Source organism: Herpailurus yagouaroundi, unplaced genomic scaffold (assembly GCF_014898765.1).
Source record: "Herpailurus yagouaroundi ecotype Mexico unplaced genomic scaffold, PumYag 163, whole genome shotgun sequence".
In the NCBI taxonomy this organism is placed as follows: domain Eukaryota; kingdom Metazoa; phylum Chordata; class Mammalia; order Carnivora; family Felidae; genus Herpailurus; species Herpailurus yagouaroundi.
The window spans coordinates 11,436,092-11,457,548 of NW_024412404.1; the positions used below are offsets into that span (position 1 = coordinate 11,436,092).

The 21,457-nt window shown below is 47.9% G+C and overlaps 1 protein-coding gene across 1 annotated transcript in view; it reads left to right on the forward strand.

Moving 5' to 3' along the window:
* Nucleotides 1–21,457, forward strand: part of MACROH2A2 (macroH2A.2 histone) — a 59,468-nt gene that overhangs the window by 30,627 nt on the left and 7,384 nt on the right. Inside the window, exons 3-7 of the mRNA XM_040485256.1 lie at nt 10,394–10,500; nt 11,612–11,809; nt 12,974–13,084; nt 14,590–14,689; nt 19,442–19,531. Of these exons, the coding sequence (XP_040341190.1) occupies nt 10,394–10,500; nt 11,612–11,809; nt 12,974–13,084; nt 14,590–14,689; nt 19,442–19,531 (606 nt within the window). The remainder of the gene's footprint in view (nt 1–10,393; nt 10,501–11,611; nt 11,810–12,973; nt 13,085–14,589; nt 14,690–19,441; nt 19,532–21,457) is intronic.

The following is a 21,457-nucleotide window of genomic DNA, read 5'->3' on the forward strand; positions in this document are numbered from 1 at the left end:
TCGGTGCCGGGGAAACCAAGGGAGAGTAACTAACCCTCAAAGGTGACGCCAATAAAACCAGACGGGGGCAACAGATCTAGCCATCTCAAGGTCATGGTGACCCCCGTGAGAACGGGCTGGGTGGTCAAAGCCAAACTGCAGTGGGCTGGGGAGTTGGAGCTGTGGCCAGGAGACCAAGGGGGTGGAGACTATTTTAGGGAGTTTGGCTCAGAAGAAGGGAAGAGAGAAGTCGATAGCTGGTGGTGCGGCAGGTGGGAGGGGGTGCGACATGGAACAAGCTTGAGCCTGGGGTCCTCAGATTCTGTCTTCAACTTCCCGAGCCATACCTGAACCTCAGCATTTCCTTCCTCTATTTGTCGTGGGCAAGAAACCACAGTAGCGTGTCAGTGGCACCTGGGACTTTTTGACCAACTGAAATCACTTCTTATTAGCTTCCCCTTGTTACAGATGTATAGAAATATCATTTGTACTTATCATTACTTCAGGATCACAGTAGTTAATAGGCTAGATCTTGTTATTTAACGTGTTAATAAAGAAGCCCACGTGGGTATTGAGGAGGGCACTTGTTGGGATGAGCACTGGCTGTTGTATGGAAGCAATGAATCACGGGACTCCACCCCCAAGACCAAGAGCACAATGTACACGCTAATTTGACAATAAATTATATATATTTATTTTTAAAACAAGCACACAGACTATTATATCCCAGATTTTTTCTATTTAAAAAAAAATTTTTTTAATATTTATTTATTTTTGAGAGACAGAGAGAGAGCGAGAGACTGAGAGGCAGAGGGGCAAAGAGAGAGGGAGACACAGAATCCGAAGCAGGCTCCAGGCTCTGAGCTGTCAGCACAGAGCCCGATGCGGAGCTTGAACTCACAGACCGCGAGATCATGACCTGAGCAGAAGTCAGAGGCTTAACGGACTGAGCCACCCAGGCGCCCCCCAGATTTTTTAATACTTGGAAAATTACATTTCAGTGTAATTGGTTTTCTCTGTCATCCTTTGTATTGTATTTTATGCATTTAAAACTTTATCCTGACACTCATTAGAGTGGCTAATAAAAAAAAAAAATTACAATTATTGTTGAGGATGTAAAGAATTGGGACCCTCGTGCATTGCTGGTAGGAATATGAATTGGTGTCGTTGTTGTGGAACACAGTTTGGGATTCCTCAAAAAGTTAAACAAGGACGTCAACCAAGAAATCAAAGAAGAAATTTTTTCAAAGTACATGAAAACACAGTGGTCCAAAATCTTTGGGATGCAGCATAAGAAATTCTAAGAGGAGAGTTTATAGCAACACAGACCTCCTTAATAAGCAAGAAAAATCTCAAATAAACAACCTAACCTTACACCTAAAGGAACTAGAAAAAGAACAAACAAACCAGCAGAAGGAAGGAAATAAGAAAGATTAGAGCAGAAGCGAATGATAGAGAAACAAAACAAAACAAAAACAAGAACAAAACCCAAACAAACAAACATAGTAAAACAGATCCATGAAATAAGGAACTGGTTCTCTGAAAAGATCAATAGCATTAATAAACTAGGGAGTCAGATTTCCCAGAAAGGAAAGAGAAAGGACTCAAACAAAATCACCCATGAGAGGAAAACTAGCAACCAACACTACAGAAATATAAACAGTTATAAGAGAATACTATGAAAAGCTATATGCCAATGAATTGGACAACCTGGAAGAAATGGATAAATTCCTAGAAACCTATAAACTACCAAAACCGAAGCAGGAAGAAATAGAAAATTTGAACAGACGGATAACCAGCAATGCAATTGAATCAGTTAGAAAAAAAAAAAAAAAACCTCCCAACAAACAAAAGTTCAGGACCAGACATCTTCACGAGCGAATTCTATCAAACATTTAAGGAAGAGTTAATGCCTATTCTTTTCACACTATTCCAGAAAATATGAGAGGGAAGAAAACTTCCAAATTCATTCTATGAAGCCAGCATTACCCTGACCCCAAAACCAGATAAAGACACCACAAAAGAGAGAGAGCCAGAGAGAGAGAACTACAGGCCAATATCCCTGGTGAACATGGATGCAAAAATCCTCCTCAAAATACCAAATCCAACAATACATTAAAAAAAATCATAGACCACGATCAAGTGGGATTTATCTCCAGGATGCAAGGGTGGTTCAATATTTGCAAATCAGTGTATGTGATACATCTCATCAATGAGATGAGTTGTACAAAGTACAACATGCACTCATGATGAAAACCACAAAAGAAGAGGGTTTAGGGGGAACATACCTCAACATAATAAAAGCCTTGTATGAAAAGCCCACAACCATCATCATCCTCAAAGGGAAAAAACTGAAAGCTTTTCCCCTAAGGTCAGGAACAGGACAAGGACGTCCACTGTCACCACTTTCATTGAACACAGTACTAGAAGTCCTAGCCCTAGCAATCTGACAACAAAAAAGAAATAAAAGGCATTCAGACTGGAAAGGAAGAAGTAAAACTTTCACTCTTAGCAGAGAACATGACACTCTATATAGAAAACCTTAAAAGACTCCACCAAAAAAGTATTGAAACTGATACACTGAATTCAGCAAAGTCACAGGATACAAAATCAATGTACAGAAATCTGTTGAATTTCTTTACACTAAAAATGAAGCAGCAGAAAGAGAAATTTAGAAACAATCCCTTTTATACTTGCACCAAGGAGAACCAGATACCTAGGAATAAACTTAACCAAAGAGGTTAAGTCCTGTACTCTGAAAACTAAAACATTGATGAAAGAAATTGAGGAAGACACAAAGAAATGGAAAGATATCCCATGCTCATGGATCTGAAGAACAAACATTGTTAAAATGTCTATACTACCCAAAGCAGTCTGCACGTGTAATGTGATCCTCATCAAAACACCGACAGCATTTTTCACAGAACCGGAACAAACAATCCTAAAATTTGTATCGAACCCCAAAAGACCCCGAATAGCCAAAGCAATCCTGAAAAAGAAGAACAAACTTGGAGGCAGCACAATCCCAGACTTCAAGCTGTATTGCAAAGCTGTAATCATCAAGACAGTATGGTACTGGCACAAACACAGACACATAGACCAAGAGAACAGAATGGAAAACCCAGAAATGAACCCACAATTATATGGTCGATTAATTTTTGACAAAGCAGGAAACGATCCAATGCGAAAAACACATTCTCTTCAACAAATGGTGTTGGGAAAACTGGACAGCTTTCAGTAGAAAGAAGGAGAGAAGAAGAACGCAAAAGAATGAGCTGGACCACTTTCTTACACCACGCACAAACCCTCATGCACTATTGGCGGGAGTCAAACTGGTGCGGCCACTGTGGAAGACAGTATGGAGATTCCTCAAAAAGTTAAAAATAGAATGACTCTACAATCTAAAAAGTATGAAATCGCTAATTAAAAGGGACGCATGCACCCCTATGTTTATTGCAGCATTATTTACAATAGCCAATGTACGGAAACAGCCCAAGTGTCCATCCATAGATGAATGGATAAAGAAGAGGTGAGATACACACACACACACACACACACACACACACACACACACACACGCAGAGTGGAATATTACTCAGCCATAAAAAAGAATGACATCTTGCCATGTGTAACAACATGGATGGATCAAGAGAGTATTATGCTAAGTGAAATAAGTCATCCAGAGAAAGACAAATACAATATTATTTCACTCATATGTGGAATTTAAGAAACAAGACAAATGAGCAAAAAGAGAGAGACGAGCCAAGAAAGACTCTTAATTATAGAGAACATACTGATGCTTGCCAGAGGGGAGGGGGTGGGGGGGGTAATATATATGCTGGGGATTAAGGAGTGCACTTGTTGTGATGAGCACTGAATGATATATGGATTTGTTGAACCGCTGTATTATACATCTGAAACTGATATCACACTGTATGTTAACTATATTGCAATTAAAAGAAAATGCTTATTAAAAACAGAAGCTAAAGAGTCATGGAATTATCTTATGACCCAGCAATTCCACTTCTAGGTATATGCCCAAAAGAATTGAAATTAGAGACTTAAACACATATTTATACACAAACATTCATGCGGCATTACCACAATAGCCAAAAAACGGAAACAACTCGAGTGTCACCAGATGCGTGGATAAACAAGATGTGGATCCACGCAGTGGAATATCATTCAGCCATAAAAAGGAATGAAAATCTGAGGCACCCAGGAGGCTACGTTGATTAAGCGTCCAGCTTCGGCTCAGGGCACGATCTCGCGGTTCGTGGGTTTGAGCCCCGCGTCAAGCTCTGGGCCGACAGCGCACAGCCTGCTTCCGATTCTGTGTCTCCCTCTCTCTCTCGGCACCTCCCCCACTGTCTCTCTCTCTCTCTCTCTCTCTCTCAAAAACTAAATAAACCTTGAAAAGAATTTTTTTTAAAGGAATGAAATTCTGACGCGTGCTACAGCATGGATGAGGCTTGAAGACTTTGTGCAAAAGGAGATGGAAATAAGCCAGCAGAGTAGTCAAGTGCAAAGAGACAGAGGGGAGAGCGGCAGCTGTAGGGGCCGAGGGGGGCCGGGGTGGGATGGGCCTTAGAGTTTGATGGGCATGGAGCTCCCGGTTTAAGGAAGATGAAGGGCAGGAGGTGGATGGCGGTGATGGTGGCCCAATATTGTGAATTACTGAATGCCACTGAGTTATTCGCCTGGAAATGGTCAGAATGGTCAATTTCATGCCACTCCTGTTTTACCACAATGAAAGGAAGAGCCGCCATTATTCTGAGAAGGGGCCCACAGGCCTCACCAGCCTACCAGAGGGATTCCCCTGGCAGAAGGGGAGAGGCCGGAGACAAGGAGCTCATCGGGGAGATGGGGCCCCCGGGGACCCCAGAGCTGGCTGGAGGCTCTGGTCAGGGGGGAAGCTCCCTCCCCAGGCTCCCAGAAGGAGAGGGGCTGCCGGGGACAGATGAGCACACCACAGCGTCCCATTGGCCTCTGGCAGACACCCTCCTCCTCCACGTAGAGCATCCCCTTCGCCGACTCTCCAAGCTGAACCTCCTAAGGCAGCTTTTAAGTTGCACTGTTCCGCTCTTACCTCCTGCCCTGATGTCAATAGCAGCGACCTGGAATTTGCCCGCTGATGTCCTGGCAGCGGGCCAGGACAGGGTCGACCAGGCCTGGGTCGGCGATTTCCCGTGGCCAGCTTACCACTCCCTTCAGATTCATGACTGGGGTCTCTGACGATCCTCCCTCCCACTCAGTGCCTCAGAAAGGGAACCTAGGGCCACATGAAGGGCCGGTAAGAGAAGGCTTGGGGGTGGGGGGCTTACTTAGCCGAAAAAGAAAGTTGCACAAATTTTCAGCTACTCTGGGTGAGAGAGAGCAGTCTGCCTGCCTGATTTCTCCAGACTGGCCTCCTGGCTGGGCCTGGGTTCACACATCACCCCGATGTTAGAGCCATGAGGTGTGTCTATCCCCCAAAAAAGGAGGAGGTGACACAATCTGGCACATGCTGGACCGTTCATCTAGAACGTCCTTTCCACCTGAGACGTCCCAAGCCTCCCAGAACGGACAGCGCATTCATACTTTACTTTGTCGATCTGTAAAACGTTGATCCAGTGCACGTCTCCAATGTTAGCGAGGGAAAATGGACTAAAAATCAAGCCCGAAATTCTGGGAAATAATTTTGTATTTACCACCAATAGATACAATGTAAATGTAAGATGTTGAAAATGAAGAATTGAAATCGTTTTTATGGTGAGAAAATGTTCTGCAACATTTTTTAATTGAAAGGATAAATAGGTGTTTTAAAAAGCTTGAATCTCAGGGTGACTTAAGTCATTGTGCCACATAGAAGACCTTCGTTGACATCATTTCAGACAATTGGGACTACCCAGTTAACACAAACACTTTTTTATCTAACGATTTTCATTTATAATATTTATGTTTTGAAAAGATCCCTTTGGCAGCCAGGGCCACACGTACGGTTGTGCAGGTTGTACACTGTGCAAGGGCACGCATCGAAGGGAGTATCGTTCGCATCACAGATCTCAAAGATTTGTGTGTGTATTACGAGCATTCCCGGCAGATGGCAGTAAAGGGTATTGTTCTAGAGAAGTAAAGCATCTGGCAGAAGGAATGTCTTTTTCTAATTTGTACAAAGGCACCTATGGGCCAGCAGTGGCCTCTCTGCCATGGATCTGGAGGAGGACAAAAATGGGGGCGGGGAAACCACTTGGACAACCATTACAATTATCTGGGCTCAAAGAGAAGAGAGCCTTAACTCAAGTAATGGCAATAGGTGTGGAGAAGTTGGCCAAAGGTGTGTGATTGATTCTCAGGTCTCCGGTAGGAGCTGTGTGCGAATGGTGTGCCGACCCCAAGGGGGATGATTTGGATTTGGGGATGCGGTGAGTTTGATTGACCTGTGGAACACCAGGTGAGGCTGTCCAGGTGACATCACGGCAGGAGGTACAGATCTGATAACATGGGCAAGGGTGGCTCGAGCCATGAATGGATGGGTTTTCCCAGAAGACTGCATGGCCTGAGCAGACCAGAGGGCCCAGATGGTCCTCGGGGTCACCGTCACCTCATGGGCAAACGGGCAAGAAAGAAGGGGCTAAGGAAGGAGACAGTCTTGAAGGAGCGGCCACTCCATGCCCCCTGTCCCAGCCCTACATTTGCTGTGCTGTCTCCCATGTCCTGTGGGCCGGGATGTCTAACGTTGCTTTAGATCCTGGACAAAATGAGAGGACACGGCTCTTCCAAAATTATGTGCACGATGAGCTTTCCAACATCCCTTTTGGCTAGAGAAATCTTTTTTTTTTTTTTTTTTTTTTTTTTTACTACCGAATTCTAAGCTGTATTCCAGATGCTTCCTATAGCTGGAGGTGTGACTTCCGAGAATATAGACTTCCGTGGAAATCTCCACCAGTTAACAGAATAATAACCTTCTCACAGAATTTTCAGCAAAACACCTTTGGGCTCTATAAATCCGTTTTTCCTACTGACTTCCACCAGAAGGGTACTTGTGCTCTCAAGACCAGTAAAATCACTCGAGAATGTAACTACTGTAAACAGTTCCTGTGACTATATTTGTCATAATGACATTGGAAAAATATTAATAGTGATTGTTATTTCAGACATTTAAACCGTGAAGTCCTTGTCCCAAGGCATGTCCAGACTAAACATCCTGCAGAGAAGAGAAGTCCCAGATCTAGATTTTCAGCTGTGTATTATTAAAGAGTTTTTCTCTTTGGGGCACCTGGGTGGCTCAGTCGGTTAAGTCTTGATTTCGGCTCAGGTCATGATCTCACGGTTCATGAGATCGAGCCCCGCCTCAGGCTCTGTGCTGTCATCGTGGAGCCTGCATGCGATTCTGTCTGTCTTTGCCCCTTCCCTCCACCCTCTAAATATATAAATTAAAAAATTTTTTTTTAAGTTTTCCTAGAAAAAAACCTCTACCTCTGCTTTTACACTAGAGCACAGAATCAAGGTTTTCTCTCTTATAACTGATTTCGGAAGGGCGGGTCCAGAAGCCCAGCGGCCTCCCGCCGAGCCTTGCCTGTGTGCCCCGCGTGGGTCTGCCTGCTGAATCACCGCCCTTCGTCTCTGGCCGAGCTGCCTTTGATTCCGGCAGACTGTCCATCTGTGAATCCAGTGTCCGTGCCTCCGTCTGTCAGGCTGAAAATAACCTGACCCCGGGGGCTTCCCGAAGGCTCCAGATCTGTAAGGCTTCCCATTTAGCGCTGCCTCTCATGCTGACAGCTAATTTGAGGAACGCAGCAGGATGCTTAACGTCTTCCTCTCAGGGCAGGTGACACAGGCCGGAAAGTGATAGCCCAAGATGCTAAATTAAATTCAGTCGCTCAGAAGCTTAAAATTGGGAGGCTCCTTGACCCCATCCAATCTAGAATAGAAAAGAGTGAGTGCTCCTTCCTCCCGGGTGTGGTGAGTGCTCCTTCCTCCCAGGTGTGGTGAGTGCTCCTTCCTCCCAGGTGTGGGACCCCCAAGCTGGGCAGGGGCAGATAACTCCTTCTTATTGGGCACAACGGGGAGCTGCACACTTACCCTAGAGTCAGAAAAGGAAGCCCATCTGTGAAAGTTTTAGAGCCACAATTCTCCATGATGCGAACCCTTCTTTTAAGGGAAGGAAAGGGCTGGGCAGCAGCTTGAATGCAGCCAACCAGATGATCTAATAGGGCATGAATTTCAAATACTCTATCCCATTGTCCCAACAAGTATGCCCACACTTCTCCAACCACGGCCCCCCAGGCTCTGCTTCAGAAAATGTCACCGTCACCGTATAAATGGATCGTTGGTAAACACAATATGCATTGCTTAATAATCTGGAAAAGATGTTGTGAGAGTGAATTTGCAGTGATTTAGCGCCTTCCATTATGGAAATTCCATATAAATATTTAACTCTAATGCTTACTTTATTCTAATTTTTTGTTAATCACATTTGCTTAGTTAATACAGCACACTCAGGCAGTTTTTTATTGCCATAGATTTTTATGAGTGATGGCAATTTTATGTGCTATTTATTTGAAATTAGGTTGATTGTGAAGATTCGCACAGAATCGCCTGTTAATTTTAGGGCTTAGCGTTTATGCCATTGTACCAGCAAATTCTCCCAACACACACGCACGCACACACACACTTTGCCGCCACATTATCAGTGAGACAACACATTGGCACATTGCCTCTAGTTTTCTAAGGGAAAGAATTTTTCTTTGAGGGCTCATTAATACTTTTGAAGGCAGACAAATTTGATTAGCAGAACATCCCTCTGAAATTGAGGAGGAAAGAAATAGGAGACAGAGGAGGAAGGGGAAAACAAACAGACGGTATGGAACCAAGTCTACAGATTTTTTTTTTTAATTTTGACTAAAAATTGTGATAACGGGGGCACCTGGGAGGCTCAGTCGGTTGAGCGTCCGACTTCGGCTCAGGTCATGATCTTGTGGTTCACGAGTTCGAGCCCCACAGCAGGCTTTCCGTTGTCGGCTCAGAGCCTGGAGCCTGCTTCAGATCCTCTGTCCGCCTCTCTGCCCCTTCCCTGCTTGCACTCTCTCAAAAATAAATAAACACTATTTTAAAATTTTAAATAAATAAATAAATACAAATTTTGATGACATGTAAAATAGTTTCAGGAAAATTCTTCTTTATCGACTTTTTTATTTTTTTAATTTAATTTTATTTTCATCTTTTATTTTATCTTTGAGAGAGGGAGACACAGAGCATGAGCAGAGGAGGGGCAGAGAGAGAGGGAGACACAGAATCCGAAGCAGGCTCCAGGCTCTGAGCTGTCAACACAGAGCCGGACACGGGGCTCAAACTCATGAACGACCAGATCATGACCTGAGCTGAAGTCTGACGCTTAACCGACTGAGCCACCCAGGCGCCCCTCAACTCTTTTACATTTATCAGATGACATGTTTCTTAAACGTGCTTAGTCATGCTTAGATCCTAAGGGATATGTGGAAACCCCCCAAGCCCCAAATACCTTCCTTTCCAGGCTTTGTAGGTATCCCTGTTCAGAATTCACTTTCTGGGCTAAGCATATCCTCACCCCACGGTACAAGTTAGTTTTTCCCATCCCTTTCCTTTAGGACAGGAGGGACCTAGGGCACCAAGCAAGGAAGAAAGGGAGATTCTAAAAAGGGTCCCAATGGGTACCAAAGACAGACTTTAACCTACCTCACTATGGCCCTCTCTCCTTAGGCTAAAAGAAACTCAGGTCCTATGTTAGGGCTCTGTATTGGTCGGAATTAACTCCTGCTTAACAAGAATTAACTCCTGTGGCTTAAACAAGAGAGTTTATCTCTCTCCTCATACAAAATAAGTCTATAGAAGACCGCCCGGGAGTAAGGACAGTCTAGTCAGGAGTCACCACCATCGTAAGAAACTCCAGTTCCTTCTATCTTGCTCTTCCTCTTGGCCAAATCCAGCCATCACGTCCCCAGTCGGCCAGCGGAAAGGGAAGAAGGTACATTCCCTTCATTGATGGACATTTTTGGAAGCACCATACAGTATAATTACTTGTCTTTCATTGGCCAGAATGTAATCACATGACCACAGTTCTCAACAAGGGAGGTTGGGAAATCCTGTCTTCCTTCCTGTGTTTATGGGCTCAACAAAAAAAATCAGAGGTCCAAATATTAAGGAAGATGGCGCAGAATTAATGTCGAGGGCAACTCGAAGACTACCACAGGATCGTCTATCAGGTCTTGCTTAAATATCTTACTCATCTGGAACCTGAGTTCTTTCCAGCATTCTGGATTTCTTTCCAGGCCCAGACATGAGACTGACAAACGAAAAAATGTGATCCAGTTCAGAGACCATTTCCAAAGAAAAGCCCCCAAAACCTCAGACCCCATTCTGTAGATTGCCTATTAACTCCCTCTTGTGATTTCAGCGGAAATTCTAGAATTGGCTGGGAATGCCGCAAGGGACAACAAGAAGGCCCGGATAGCCCCAAGACACATCCTGCTAGCAGTTGCCAACGATGAGGAACTCAATCAGGTAGGTCTGTCTGAAGCACGGACACAAGCCGCAGAATGGGTTTGCCAGACACACTGTTGCATGCGGACCCCGTTGGTTATAAGTCATTCCTGCTACAGTTCCCAATCACATTAATACAACAAATTTTCCAGATCATGTAAGAGATGAAGAAATCCCGCTAGCTATATCATTCAGATAGAAAATAAAATTGCCTCTGGAAATGACCCATTATATATTTGGGTCTTTCCAGACCTTCCTGTCCTCTCTAAAAGCAAGCTCTCCATGTAGCTGGGGAAGGTGCCTTGCATATATGTTGTTCATGATTTCTTCGCGCAAACATCGTTGACAACTCATTCTGATGAGGGCGGGAGAATCTTCTCTATATTACGGAACTAACTCCAAAGTTGCCGTGAATGCCTCTCCCAGGAAGTGCTAGATAGTCCGTAGATAGTCCAAGAATTTGTATTCTAATCTTGTTCTTTTCAAATTGTGTGTGATGTGAAGAATCAGTTCTTATCTCCAATCCATCGTGGACTGATAATTGCCAAAAATACAATAAAAAATAATCGCTAGAAAAGTTTTTAAAAAACAACATACCAACCACAAGCCACAATCTTTTGGTATTAGATCCAATAGATCTACGATACCTCTGTCAGGTTGCTGTAAAAGTTTCTGGACTCTTCCTTGCAATTCCTGTATCTCTCTTGACCCTGACAGTAACTCTAACTGTCCATGGACCCGCCCTGGTTGTAGACCTTGTAGACAGGCACTACTTAGGGATGTGCAGACTATATTAATGCAGTAGTGCATGTCAATTGTTTAGAAAGTAAACGTATTTGGGGCGCCTGGGTGGCGCAGTCGGTTAAGCGTCCGACTTCAGCCAGGTCACGATCTCGCGGTCCGTGAGTTCGAGCCCCGCATCAGGCTCTGGGCTGACGGCTCGGAGCCTGGAGCCTGTTTCCGATTCTGTGTCTCCCTCTCTCTCTGCCCCTCCCCCGTTCATGCTCTGTCTCTCTCTGTCCCAAAAATAAATAAAACGTTGAAAAAAAAATTTTTTTTAAAAAAAAGAACTGTATTAAATCCAGAACCAGCAAGCTCTTGGCTGCCCGAGCTCACGCGTTTCTCTCTTCAGCTGCTAAAAGGAGTGACCATCGCCAGTGGAGGTGTCCTACCCAGAATTCATCCCGAACTGCTGGCCAAAAAGCGAGGGACCAAAGGCAAGTCGGAAACTATCCTCTCCCCTCCCCCAGAGAAAAGAGGAAGGAAGGCGGCGTCAGGCAAGAAGGGAGGCAAGAAATCCAAGGCTGCCAAACCACGGACGTCCAAAAAGGTGAGCCTGGGTTGCCTGTGTGAGCCAGGGATGCTCAGAGAACAGGAGAAGGTTGAAGCACCCAGAGTCCCCATCATTGTTGACGGGCTGGGGGCTCCCCCCACTGGGAGAAAATGGCAAAGGGCCTCTGAGACTAGAGCTTAAATCACCAAGCAGGGACTACTAGAGGTTTCCAAACCCAAAGCATGGGTGGCCTTCGTGTTTCCAGATGCTTCCACTGCCCCCGACAAAATCGTAAGTGAGAGATGATAGCCTGGAACTCTGCTTTGTATTTCTCTTCAGAGCTCCAGTCTGTGTTTGTCACAGACTGTCTGTCTCCCCCAGATGGTCGGCTGGGTTCAGCCAGTGGGATTTCAGGCGTTCAGGACAGCCTCGTGTGCTAGGTAGCTATAGCTCGGAGATGCTTTCATCAGCTGGCCACCACGATAAACCACTAGCCACGTGCGGCTCTTTGCATTTGAATTCATTAAAACTAAATCAGAGGAAAAATTCAGTTCCTTGGGGGTGCCTGGGTGGCTCAGTCGGTTAGGCAGCAGCTCAGGTCATGAGCTTGCCGGTTGTGAGTTCAAGCCCCGCATTGGACTCTGCACTAACAGTGTAGAGCCCGTTTGGGGACATTTTAAAACAAAATTCAGTTCCTTGGTTGCGCCACCCACATTTCAAGTGCTCAGCAGGCAGAGGGCATTTCCGTGCTCACAGAAGGTTCTAGTAGACAGTGCTGCCACAAAGGTCGTCAAATTTCCATTCCGCAGACCTCCGCGATAACACAAAAGATGTGTAAGAGTTCACGCCCCTGCCTCTGTGCCCCAAGGAAATCCTGGGGTTCAGAAGGGAGGTTGAACAGGGGGCTATGAACGACCCCACTTGGTTCCGACGCTTGCCATCTTAAGCTGCAGGCATTGCAAAGAACGACAGTGTACCTGTGTCCAGTCGGAGGAAGGACTACACATGCCTGTGGACCTCTTGAACACACTTTACTTTGGGCTACGCCCTTCCCTTTCCCTCCTATTGCTCCCTTGCGACCCTCCATCGAGGACGGTGGAACATAACACCCGCCACCTCCTTTCATATCCAAGTGGTGATAGCCATAGGGAGGGCTTGATAAAGCCACTCTGGGCTTTTCCTGAATTATCTCCCACCTGTCCTTCTGATTTCTACCAACAGTCCAAACCAAAGGACAGCGATAAAGAAGGAACTTCAAATTCCACCTCCGAAGATGGGCCGGGGGACGGATTCACCATTCTGTCGTCTAAAAGCCTCGTTCTAGGGCAGAAGGTAATAAAGAGAATTGTCCTGTGCCGCAGTAAAACACTGTTGCATTTTTATAACCTACCGTTTGCAGGCAATGATGTTTCCTTCATCCCTCGTTCCCCTAACACGACTTTCACTCCGGTCTTGAATTATTCACGCTTACACTAAAGAGCTATGGCAGCGTCTACATTGTGAGAGTAGACAAACGCTTTGGTGCCGAGAATGATTCATGCCGGCGCCGGTCAGCCAAAGGTAAGCATAGGCCATCTTCCCGGTCAGGCCGTAGAATGGCATCGTGGCCAGGAATCCCCAGCGCCCCACTCATTTCTGCACCTGCCCCACACATCCCTGGCTAACCTTCTCAAACGACTCTGGGAGGCCAGCCTTGCGTGTTTCGATGTAATGTATCAGGGCAAGAGAATGGAGATCTACGTTTCCTGAATATCCCTGGTGTTAGAAATGAATCATTTGCCAATAATTCAGTCTGTTTGCCTTCCTGGAATGCAGAAAGAGGACAAGCGGGCTATACATCTGAACAGCCTTCAGCAGCACAGCAGCAGCCCAGACAGACACGCAAATAATTCATTCCCACGAGCACACAGTTTACGGAGCAGACAATTTATCTACCAAGTCAAATGGGGCTGAAATAAGATACACAAGGCAACAGTCAGTTAATCATACCTCTGGTGGCTGAGCGTTCACAGCCTGATAATAGGATGCACTTCTAGAGAAGCCATTGGGAAGAGCGTGTTCCAAAAGAGTGTGTGTGTGGCGGGTTCCTAATTCTTCACTGGCGAAAGCCGGAAAGCAAAGGTGTGGAGCTGAAGTCCCCTCCGGGGGCTGGCCGCGGTCACATGGTAACTGGCCTTCTCTGGCTTGTCTCAGGGGAACGGAACTGTCACGCTCGCACGGGGAGACGAGGGAGAATGTTCTGCCTTCCGCTCAGTTTATGAGCGCACAAGGCGGCCTGTCACGAGCGTAGCCCTAAGAGTGTGGTCCCCAAAAGGCAGGGTGGCCAGACATAGGCAGGTTGGAATCCTAGAGCCCGCCACTATTCTCGAACCAGGTCGCCGGCCACGCGTCCCTGTCCCCGGAGGGGACATCAGGGTCGCCGGCCACACGTTCCTGCCCCCTGCTCTGGGAAGAATGCAGGGGCCTGAGGGGAGCCGGGGAGGGCCATCCCGGGCGTCCCTGGCGGCAACTGCTCAGACCACATCCCACCGGACGCCAAGGCCATCTGGGCTGGGAAACGGAGGCATAAGCTAGAGGGAAAGGAAGAAACAGGGAGGGCCTATTCCTGCTCCCGGAAGAGGAGACAGATTTGATGCTCAGTGTGGCAGTCAAATCCACTGGGCTCAGAAGAGCTTCCGGAAGACCAGACACCCCGAGACGGTCGCTCCCACCGCGGCCCTTTATGGTGACAATTCAGTGTGAATAACTGAGAGAATTAACAGATGGGAGGTAAAATACGAAGATTTTTAATAGGACTTGATCTCTCCCACACTCTCCGTCTTTCCTTCCTGACGCAGCTCTCCCTGACCCAGAGTGACATCAGCCATATTGGCTCCATGAGAGTGGAGGGCATTGTCCACCCAACCACAGCCGAAATTGACCTCAAGGAAGACATAGGTAAGGTCCTGAGAATTCGGTAGAGGTTCCAAAGGGGAGCCCACTGTTCGGGCAAGTTCTTGTGAAGTTGGCCGTGGTCGACCAGATCTCCTCGACTTGGGGGACCACATCACACTCCGTCCTTTGGGTGTAATTAGACGGCACTACCAGAAAGTAACTAATTTTGTCTTTTTTTTTTTTTCAACGTTTATTTATTTTTGGGACAGAGAGAGACAGAGCATGAACGGGGGAGGGGCAGAGAGAGAGGGAGACACAGAATCGGAAACAGGCTCCAGGCTCTGAGCCATCAGCCCAGAGCCTGACACGGGGCTCGAACTCCCGGACTGCGAGATCGTGACCTGGCTGAAGTCGGACGCTTAACCGACTGCGCCACCCAGGCGCCCCCTAATTTTGTCTTTAATCTGGGTATATTTTTGAAGTGTTCGCGGACGCATCATGTAAAAACAGATCGTTAGTGCACAGCTTGATGAATTTTCCTCCCAGTGAACGTGTCTGTGTAACCGGCACCTTGATCATGAAGCAGAACCCTATCGGCGCCCCAGAATCCCCCTCCCTCCCCCATCCCTCGTACCATTCCCTCCACAGGTAACCGCTATCCTGTCCCCTCCCAGCACAGATGGCTGCCGTCTGTTCTGGACTTCATATAAATGAAACCATGCGGTGCGTCTTTGTTCGTACCTTTTGCTCCACTTTGTACCTATGAAACACGCCCGTATTGTTGGGCGTGGTTGCAGTTCGTTCATTTTCTTTGCCGTGCGGTGTTCCACTGTAGGAATACACCAGAACGTGGTGACCTTCCACCATCGACAGCGTTTGCATAGTTTCTACTTTGGGCAAGGATGCGAAGTGCTGTAAACATTGTCGTACGTGTTTGGGGTAAACCTCCACATTTATTTTGAGCCTAAAAATTAAGAACACCTTTGGTAAAAAGGAAATGGACATCTGGAGAAAGTTGTCTGTGAGGCTGTGTGTTGAGTTACTTTACCGGTGGATCGCAGCCTGTCCCGCGGGTGGTGGAAGGGAGCTGTTCCCCGGGCGAGCTGGAGGAACAGGGAGGGCTAAGCTCTCAAGGACACTAGAAGTAATGGCATTCTAAATGGTCACCACCTTATCCACTTTTACAAGACAGAAGTGCCTTAAACCCTCCATTGAAAAAAGTGAAGAAAGTGAGCAAAAAAGGTCTTTATCCCTGGGATTCAGGGCTTGGGTCTCAGCCTTGGGTTGATAGGACTGGTGGGGGGGGGGGGTGGAGCGGGGGTTGCCCAGGCCACTGGGCTCACTTAGGTGTCCCCGGGGGCATCAGAGGCCACTTGCTTTGCTGAGAAGGAGATAGGACAGCCTCGGGGCTGGGGGCAGGGTGAACCACAATGCAGAGAAACAGGACTTCTCTTGTATATAGAAACTGTAAAACTTCCTTCTTCATTGTTCAGACCCAGCCCAGGCCTTGTCAACTGCCCTGAACTCCCCCCACTGTATGCAAAGACTCCCCCCAGTAGCCTTAGTCTTAATCTGCCTCAAGTGCTATTCTATCATTTCTAGAGTTTGCATTTCTATATCAGGAAAGCAATCACGATAATTTTCTTTTTTTAAGTGGCAGGGTGGTAATAGGATACGAAGAACACTGATAATGGGGCAAAAACTCAGATCACAGCAATGAGGCTTCTGGGGTCAGGATGGGTCTGTGTCCTAGATTTTACCCATTACCTCCAAGCTGTGTGACTTTAGGCAGATTTCTCAAGCCCTCTGAACCTCACTTGCCTCCCCCTATAAGTGTGGATAACCATAGCACCCATGTCATAGGGACAGCGTGAAGGTTAAATAAGGTACCACACAGATGAGGCTAGCACAGTGCCGGGCTCATAAACATTTGATAAGTGACGGTCTTTTTTTTTTATTGTTGCTGTGCTGTTTAGAAGGAGTCCCTCCTATCATGATTCCATTTTCCACGACCATCACCCAAACCAATCACCCCCTGCAGATAAGACCCTGATTTAGTCTTTTTAAAGCACTGTGTGTCGTTCCAGAAAAATTCGAGCATACACAAAAATAACAGAAGAGCATGACGAAAACCCCATACACCCAGTTGCCTGAGCCTGCTCTCGTGCTACCCCGTCCCCACCCCCCAGTCATCGTGTCTGTGGGCTCTTCGGAATGATCAGGGCTAGCATTTCGACAGCATAACTTTTCGACACGGTACCATCATCACAGCTAGAAATAGTAATATTGTCGAATCCCGGTCACTGTTCACATTTCAGTTGTATCACAAATACCAATTTGTTTGTGTTTTTAATTTTTTTAATGTTTATTTATTTTTGAGAGAGACAGAGTGTGGGGGTGGGGGGACGGGGGGCAGGGAGAGAGGGAGACACAGAATCCGAAGCAAGCTCCAGGCTCTGAGCTGTCAGCACAGAGCCCGACGTGGGGCTCGAACTCACGGACCGAGAGATCATGACCTGAGCCAAAGTTGGACACTTAAACGATTGAGCCATCCAGCGGCCCCCAGTTTGTTTGTTTTTTTAATGTGTTTGATTCAGGATCCAAGTAAGTCCACACATCACAATTAGCTGATGAATCTCTTATAGCCCCTCGGTTCCCCTTTCATATCTTTTCCCTCTTTCTCTCTCTCTCTCTCTCTTTTTATTTCCAGTTTATTTTTTGAAGAAGCTGGGCCATTTGTTCTGTAGGGTTTCCCAAGTCTGGATTTTATGGATTACATGCTCCTGATGCCATTAAACATGTTTCTTCTCTGTTCTTCTTATAAATTGGTAGTTGGATCTAGAGTCCTAATGAGATTCAGGCTCAAAAATTGGGGGTAAGACTGTTTGGTCAGTGATGGGATATTCTACGTCAGGAGGCGGGTGACTCCCACTGATGCTCCTTCTCCAGGTTTGTCCGTTCCTTAGGGGTTGTGTGGGTGGGAGCCATATCCTAATTCTAGCATTCCTTCCTTTCTTCACTGGAATGATTCCATAGAGAGAAAGTCCCCCCATCGACATTTCAGGTTGCTTTGTGCTTGGGAGTCTTTGGGGAAGAGGGTGGGCTCGCCTTGCCTTTTACACGCTCCCATCTGGCCCTTGGCCCCAGTGCAGAGTGCAGGTGCAGAATGCACCTGTTTCCGATGCTTCTCTGCACATATGGGCCGCTGGCTGCGGGTCCTGGCCTTCTCCAGGCTTCTCTGACCCAGCAGATCAGCACTGGCCGGGAGTCTGAGCGCCAGGAAGGAGACCCTGAAGGCCCAAGATTACCATTTCCAAATTGTATCACTGAAACCCAAGCACCTTCGTGAAGAAATCCCCGCCCCTTCCCAGCCCCAGTGGAAACTGACTGCTGGAACAGGCACCTTTCCTCCATAACCCGCACAACGCCCTGCGGCTCTCCAAATACGCCTGAGGGTGCGGGTGGGGAGTAGGAAGCTCCCTCACCAGCTCCCGCCATCGTAACCGTGAAGAGAGAGCTGAGACTTGCCCCAGACAGCGCGATCACCAAGTTCATTAGAAGATGAAAACACGTGGGGGGAGAGGCCTCATCCCCCACCAAGGGCAGCAACCACCTAGCGTGGACAAGACGCCCTACGTCATCTCAGAGGCATGAGGAGCCCCAGCGCCCAGACGCGGGGTTCCTGCTGGCTAGAGGTGGAGTCCTGCCATCCGTTGGGGGGGTCCACTTGGCCTCCGCGGAAGCACAATCCTGACATACCGAGTAGAGAATTGTCCTAACATCAGAGACCCAAGGGCTCTCCCGTCAGAAAGGTCCTTAGAGGAGCGCCTCTCAGAGTTGCGTGTTTCCATTGAAAACCCAGGCCCAGGTTGGTGGAACACCACCGCAGGCTGCCCTGACCTTGTCTGGCCTCTGCCCACCAGACTCACTACACACAGGTGGTGGTGAAATAGGATTGGGACCTCTGGAGTCTGCACCCAGAGGTTCCTGCTGTCACCTCGGGCCCGGCGCCAGGCTTACAACCCGGTGCATGGTCTGTGAGATGCGCCCCCGTGTGGGCCTTCGAATCACCAAGGCACTGAATTTAACCAACACAGCGTGCGGTCCTGAACCCAGAGATCAGAACACCGGAGCCACGATTTTTTTTAAAGTTCACCTTTAGGGGCGCCTGCGTGGCTCAGTTGGTTAAGTGTTACTCTGGGTGTTGGCTCAGGTCACGATCTCACGGTTCCTGAGTTCGAGCCCCGCGTGGGGCTCTATGCTGGCAGCTCGGGGCCTGCTTGGGATTCTCTCTCTCTCCCTCTTTCTCTGCCTCTCCCCTGCTCACTCTAAATAGATAGATAGATAGATAGATAGATAGATAAATTCACCCTTAGTACAGCATAGGGTATATAGGCGATGGTATTGTGACCGTGCTGTATGGTGACAGATGGCGGCTACCCTGGTGGGGAGCACAGCACAATGTGTAGAGTTGTCCAGTCACTATGTTGCACGCCTGAAACTCACGTAACATCGTGTGTCAACTGTACTTCGATTTCTAAAAATCACCTTCAGGATTCATGTCGTGAGACTGCTTATGGCCAAATCACCCCTTAAAAAGGCCCTTTGAAAGAGTTTGCTAGAATCTAAGCCCTGCTGGACAGAAGCCCAGAGACCCCTGCCAGCAGGGACCGCTGGCAACCCGACTGCAAAGTGGGATTCCTGCTTTGCAAGTGCGGTTGGTTATCTGTTTTCTGGCCTACTGAAACTATGCGAAACAGTGTGACCGGTGACTTTGAAAAGGACAACAGCCATGGCTTCCCTTGTTCTCCGCAGGTAAGGCCTTGGAAAAGGCTGGCGGGAAAGAGTTCTTGGAAACGGTAAAGGAGCTCCGCAAATCCCAAGGCCCTTTGGAAGTCGCCGAAGGTAAGTGCGGCGTGGCGCCCGTGTTCCCGGCACCGCCTCGCCACCCTCCCCGCCAGTGCCACGTGCTTCGCGCATGATCAGTTTGCCGAGCAAAATAGGCCTCAGCGAGTCAGAGAGTCGGCATCTCTCAGACAACTCGCGCAGGCCCGCGTACATCATTTCATGCACTCTGGGGACAACAATGGGTCTGGAGAGTTCAAGGCAATTAGCATCAGATCACCCCAGAATGAAGCTGTTGGGTAACTTACACTCATCATGCTGTCCTACCATCACCACTGTCCAACCCCACAATTCTTCTGTCACCCCCAGTGGTGACTCCCTTCCCCCTCCGCCAGCCCCTGGCAACCCCCAGTCCGCCTTCTGCCTCCATGGACGTGCCTGTTCTGGACATTTCACGTCAACAGAATCACGGGCCATGTGACCTTTGGTATCTAGCCTCCCTGACTTCATATAATCCTATCAAGGTTCATCCGCGTTGTAGGATGCATCAGTGCTTTGTTCCCTTTTTAGGGCTGAATAATATTCCATTATGTGGACCCATTTCATCAGGTGGGTTGTTTCTACCTTTGGCTCTTGCAAAGAGAGCTGCTGTGCGTGAACACTGTTGCCCAAGTTTTTCAGGGATGTTGGGTAACTTTTTGACAGGTGGCTCCAACTTCAGATCCTTGTCCCCCCCACGTGCACACACATCACCCCAGGGGACCGCGTACTCAGTGCCAAGTGCTGTCCCGATGCCGGGGCTCCAAAGGCAATGAAACCCACTCCTGCCCTCAAGCACTGGACGGTCCAGGAGGAGAGACAGACAACATAAGAGGGCCACAGGGAGGGAGCCATGCCCTCTGGAGCTGGGGAGGCTCCAGCGAGGGTGTAAGAACCCCTGGGGGCAGGGACGCTGGGCGGTAAGGGCATCGCGTGTGACAAGGCCCGGGTCCTGAGCCAGCATTTGAGAGTTTAAGCTGGGTCCTGTCGTGATCAGATCTGTGGCCAGAAAAGTAATGGGGCTATGTGGGACTTAAGAAACAAAACAGATGAGCTCATTGGAGGGGGAAAAAAGAGGGAAGCAAACCATAAGAGAGTCTTAATGATAGAGAACAAACTGAAGGTTGATGGAGGAGTGGGGGGCGGGGATGGGCTAAATGGGTGATGGGCACGGAGGAGGGCACTTTTTGGGATGAGCACTGGGTGTTGTACGTAGTTGATGAATTACCGAATTCCACTCCTGAAACCGATATCGCACTGTATGTTAACTAGCCAGAATTCAAATAAAAATTTGAAAAGCGAAAGGAAAAGAAAAGAAAAGAAAAGAAAAGAAAAGAAAAGGGGCTTCCAGTCAAGAGAAAACGTGAGTCCTCCCTTTCAAATTGCACCTACCACGCCCCATACATAGAGCAATGATAGAATTTCGCACTTAAAATTGTGCGACAGAGCCGCGTGGAGATGTGAGACCACCATTCGGGCGGGCAGGGACAGAGGGCGGGGGGGCGGCAGCGGCAGGGAAGGTCGAGGCCACAGGCCGCCGGGCCCCAGGTCCAGTCACGAGTGGGGGAGGGCCTCCAACAAACTGCTGCCAGGGTGGGAAGGAGAGAAAACTAGCCGTTCTGCACAGGGTGGGAGGCTCCAGTGCACTTAGAAACAGAGTTCCAGAGGCAGAAATAGAAGCTAGAGAAGCAGTCTTTAAAAAATCACGGCTGGGGCGCCTGGGTGGCTCAGTCGGTCGAGTGTCCGACGTCGGCTCAAGTCATGATCTCACGGTCCACGAGTTCGAGCCCCGTGTCGGGCTGGCTGCTGTCTGGACGGAGCCTGCTTTGGGTCCTCTGTCCCCCTCTCTCTCTGTCCCCACTGCTCATGCGCGCGCTCTCTCAAAAAGAAATAAAAAACATTAGGTAAAACCACATTTTAAAACAACATGGCTAAGGGACACCCGGG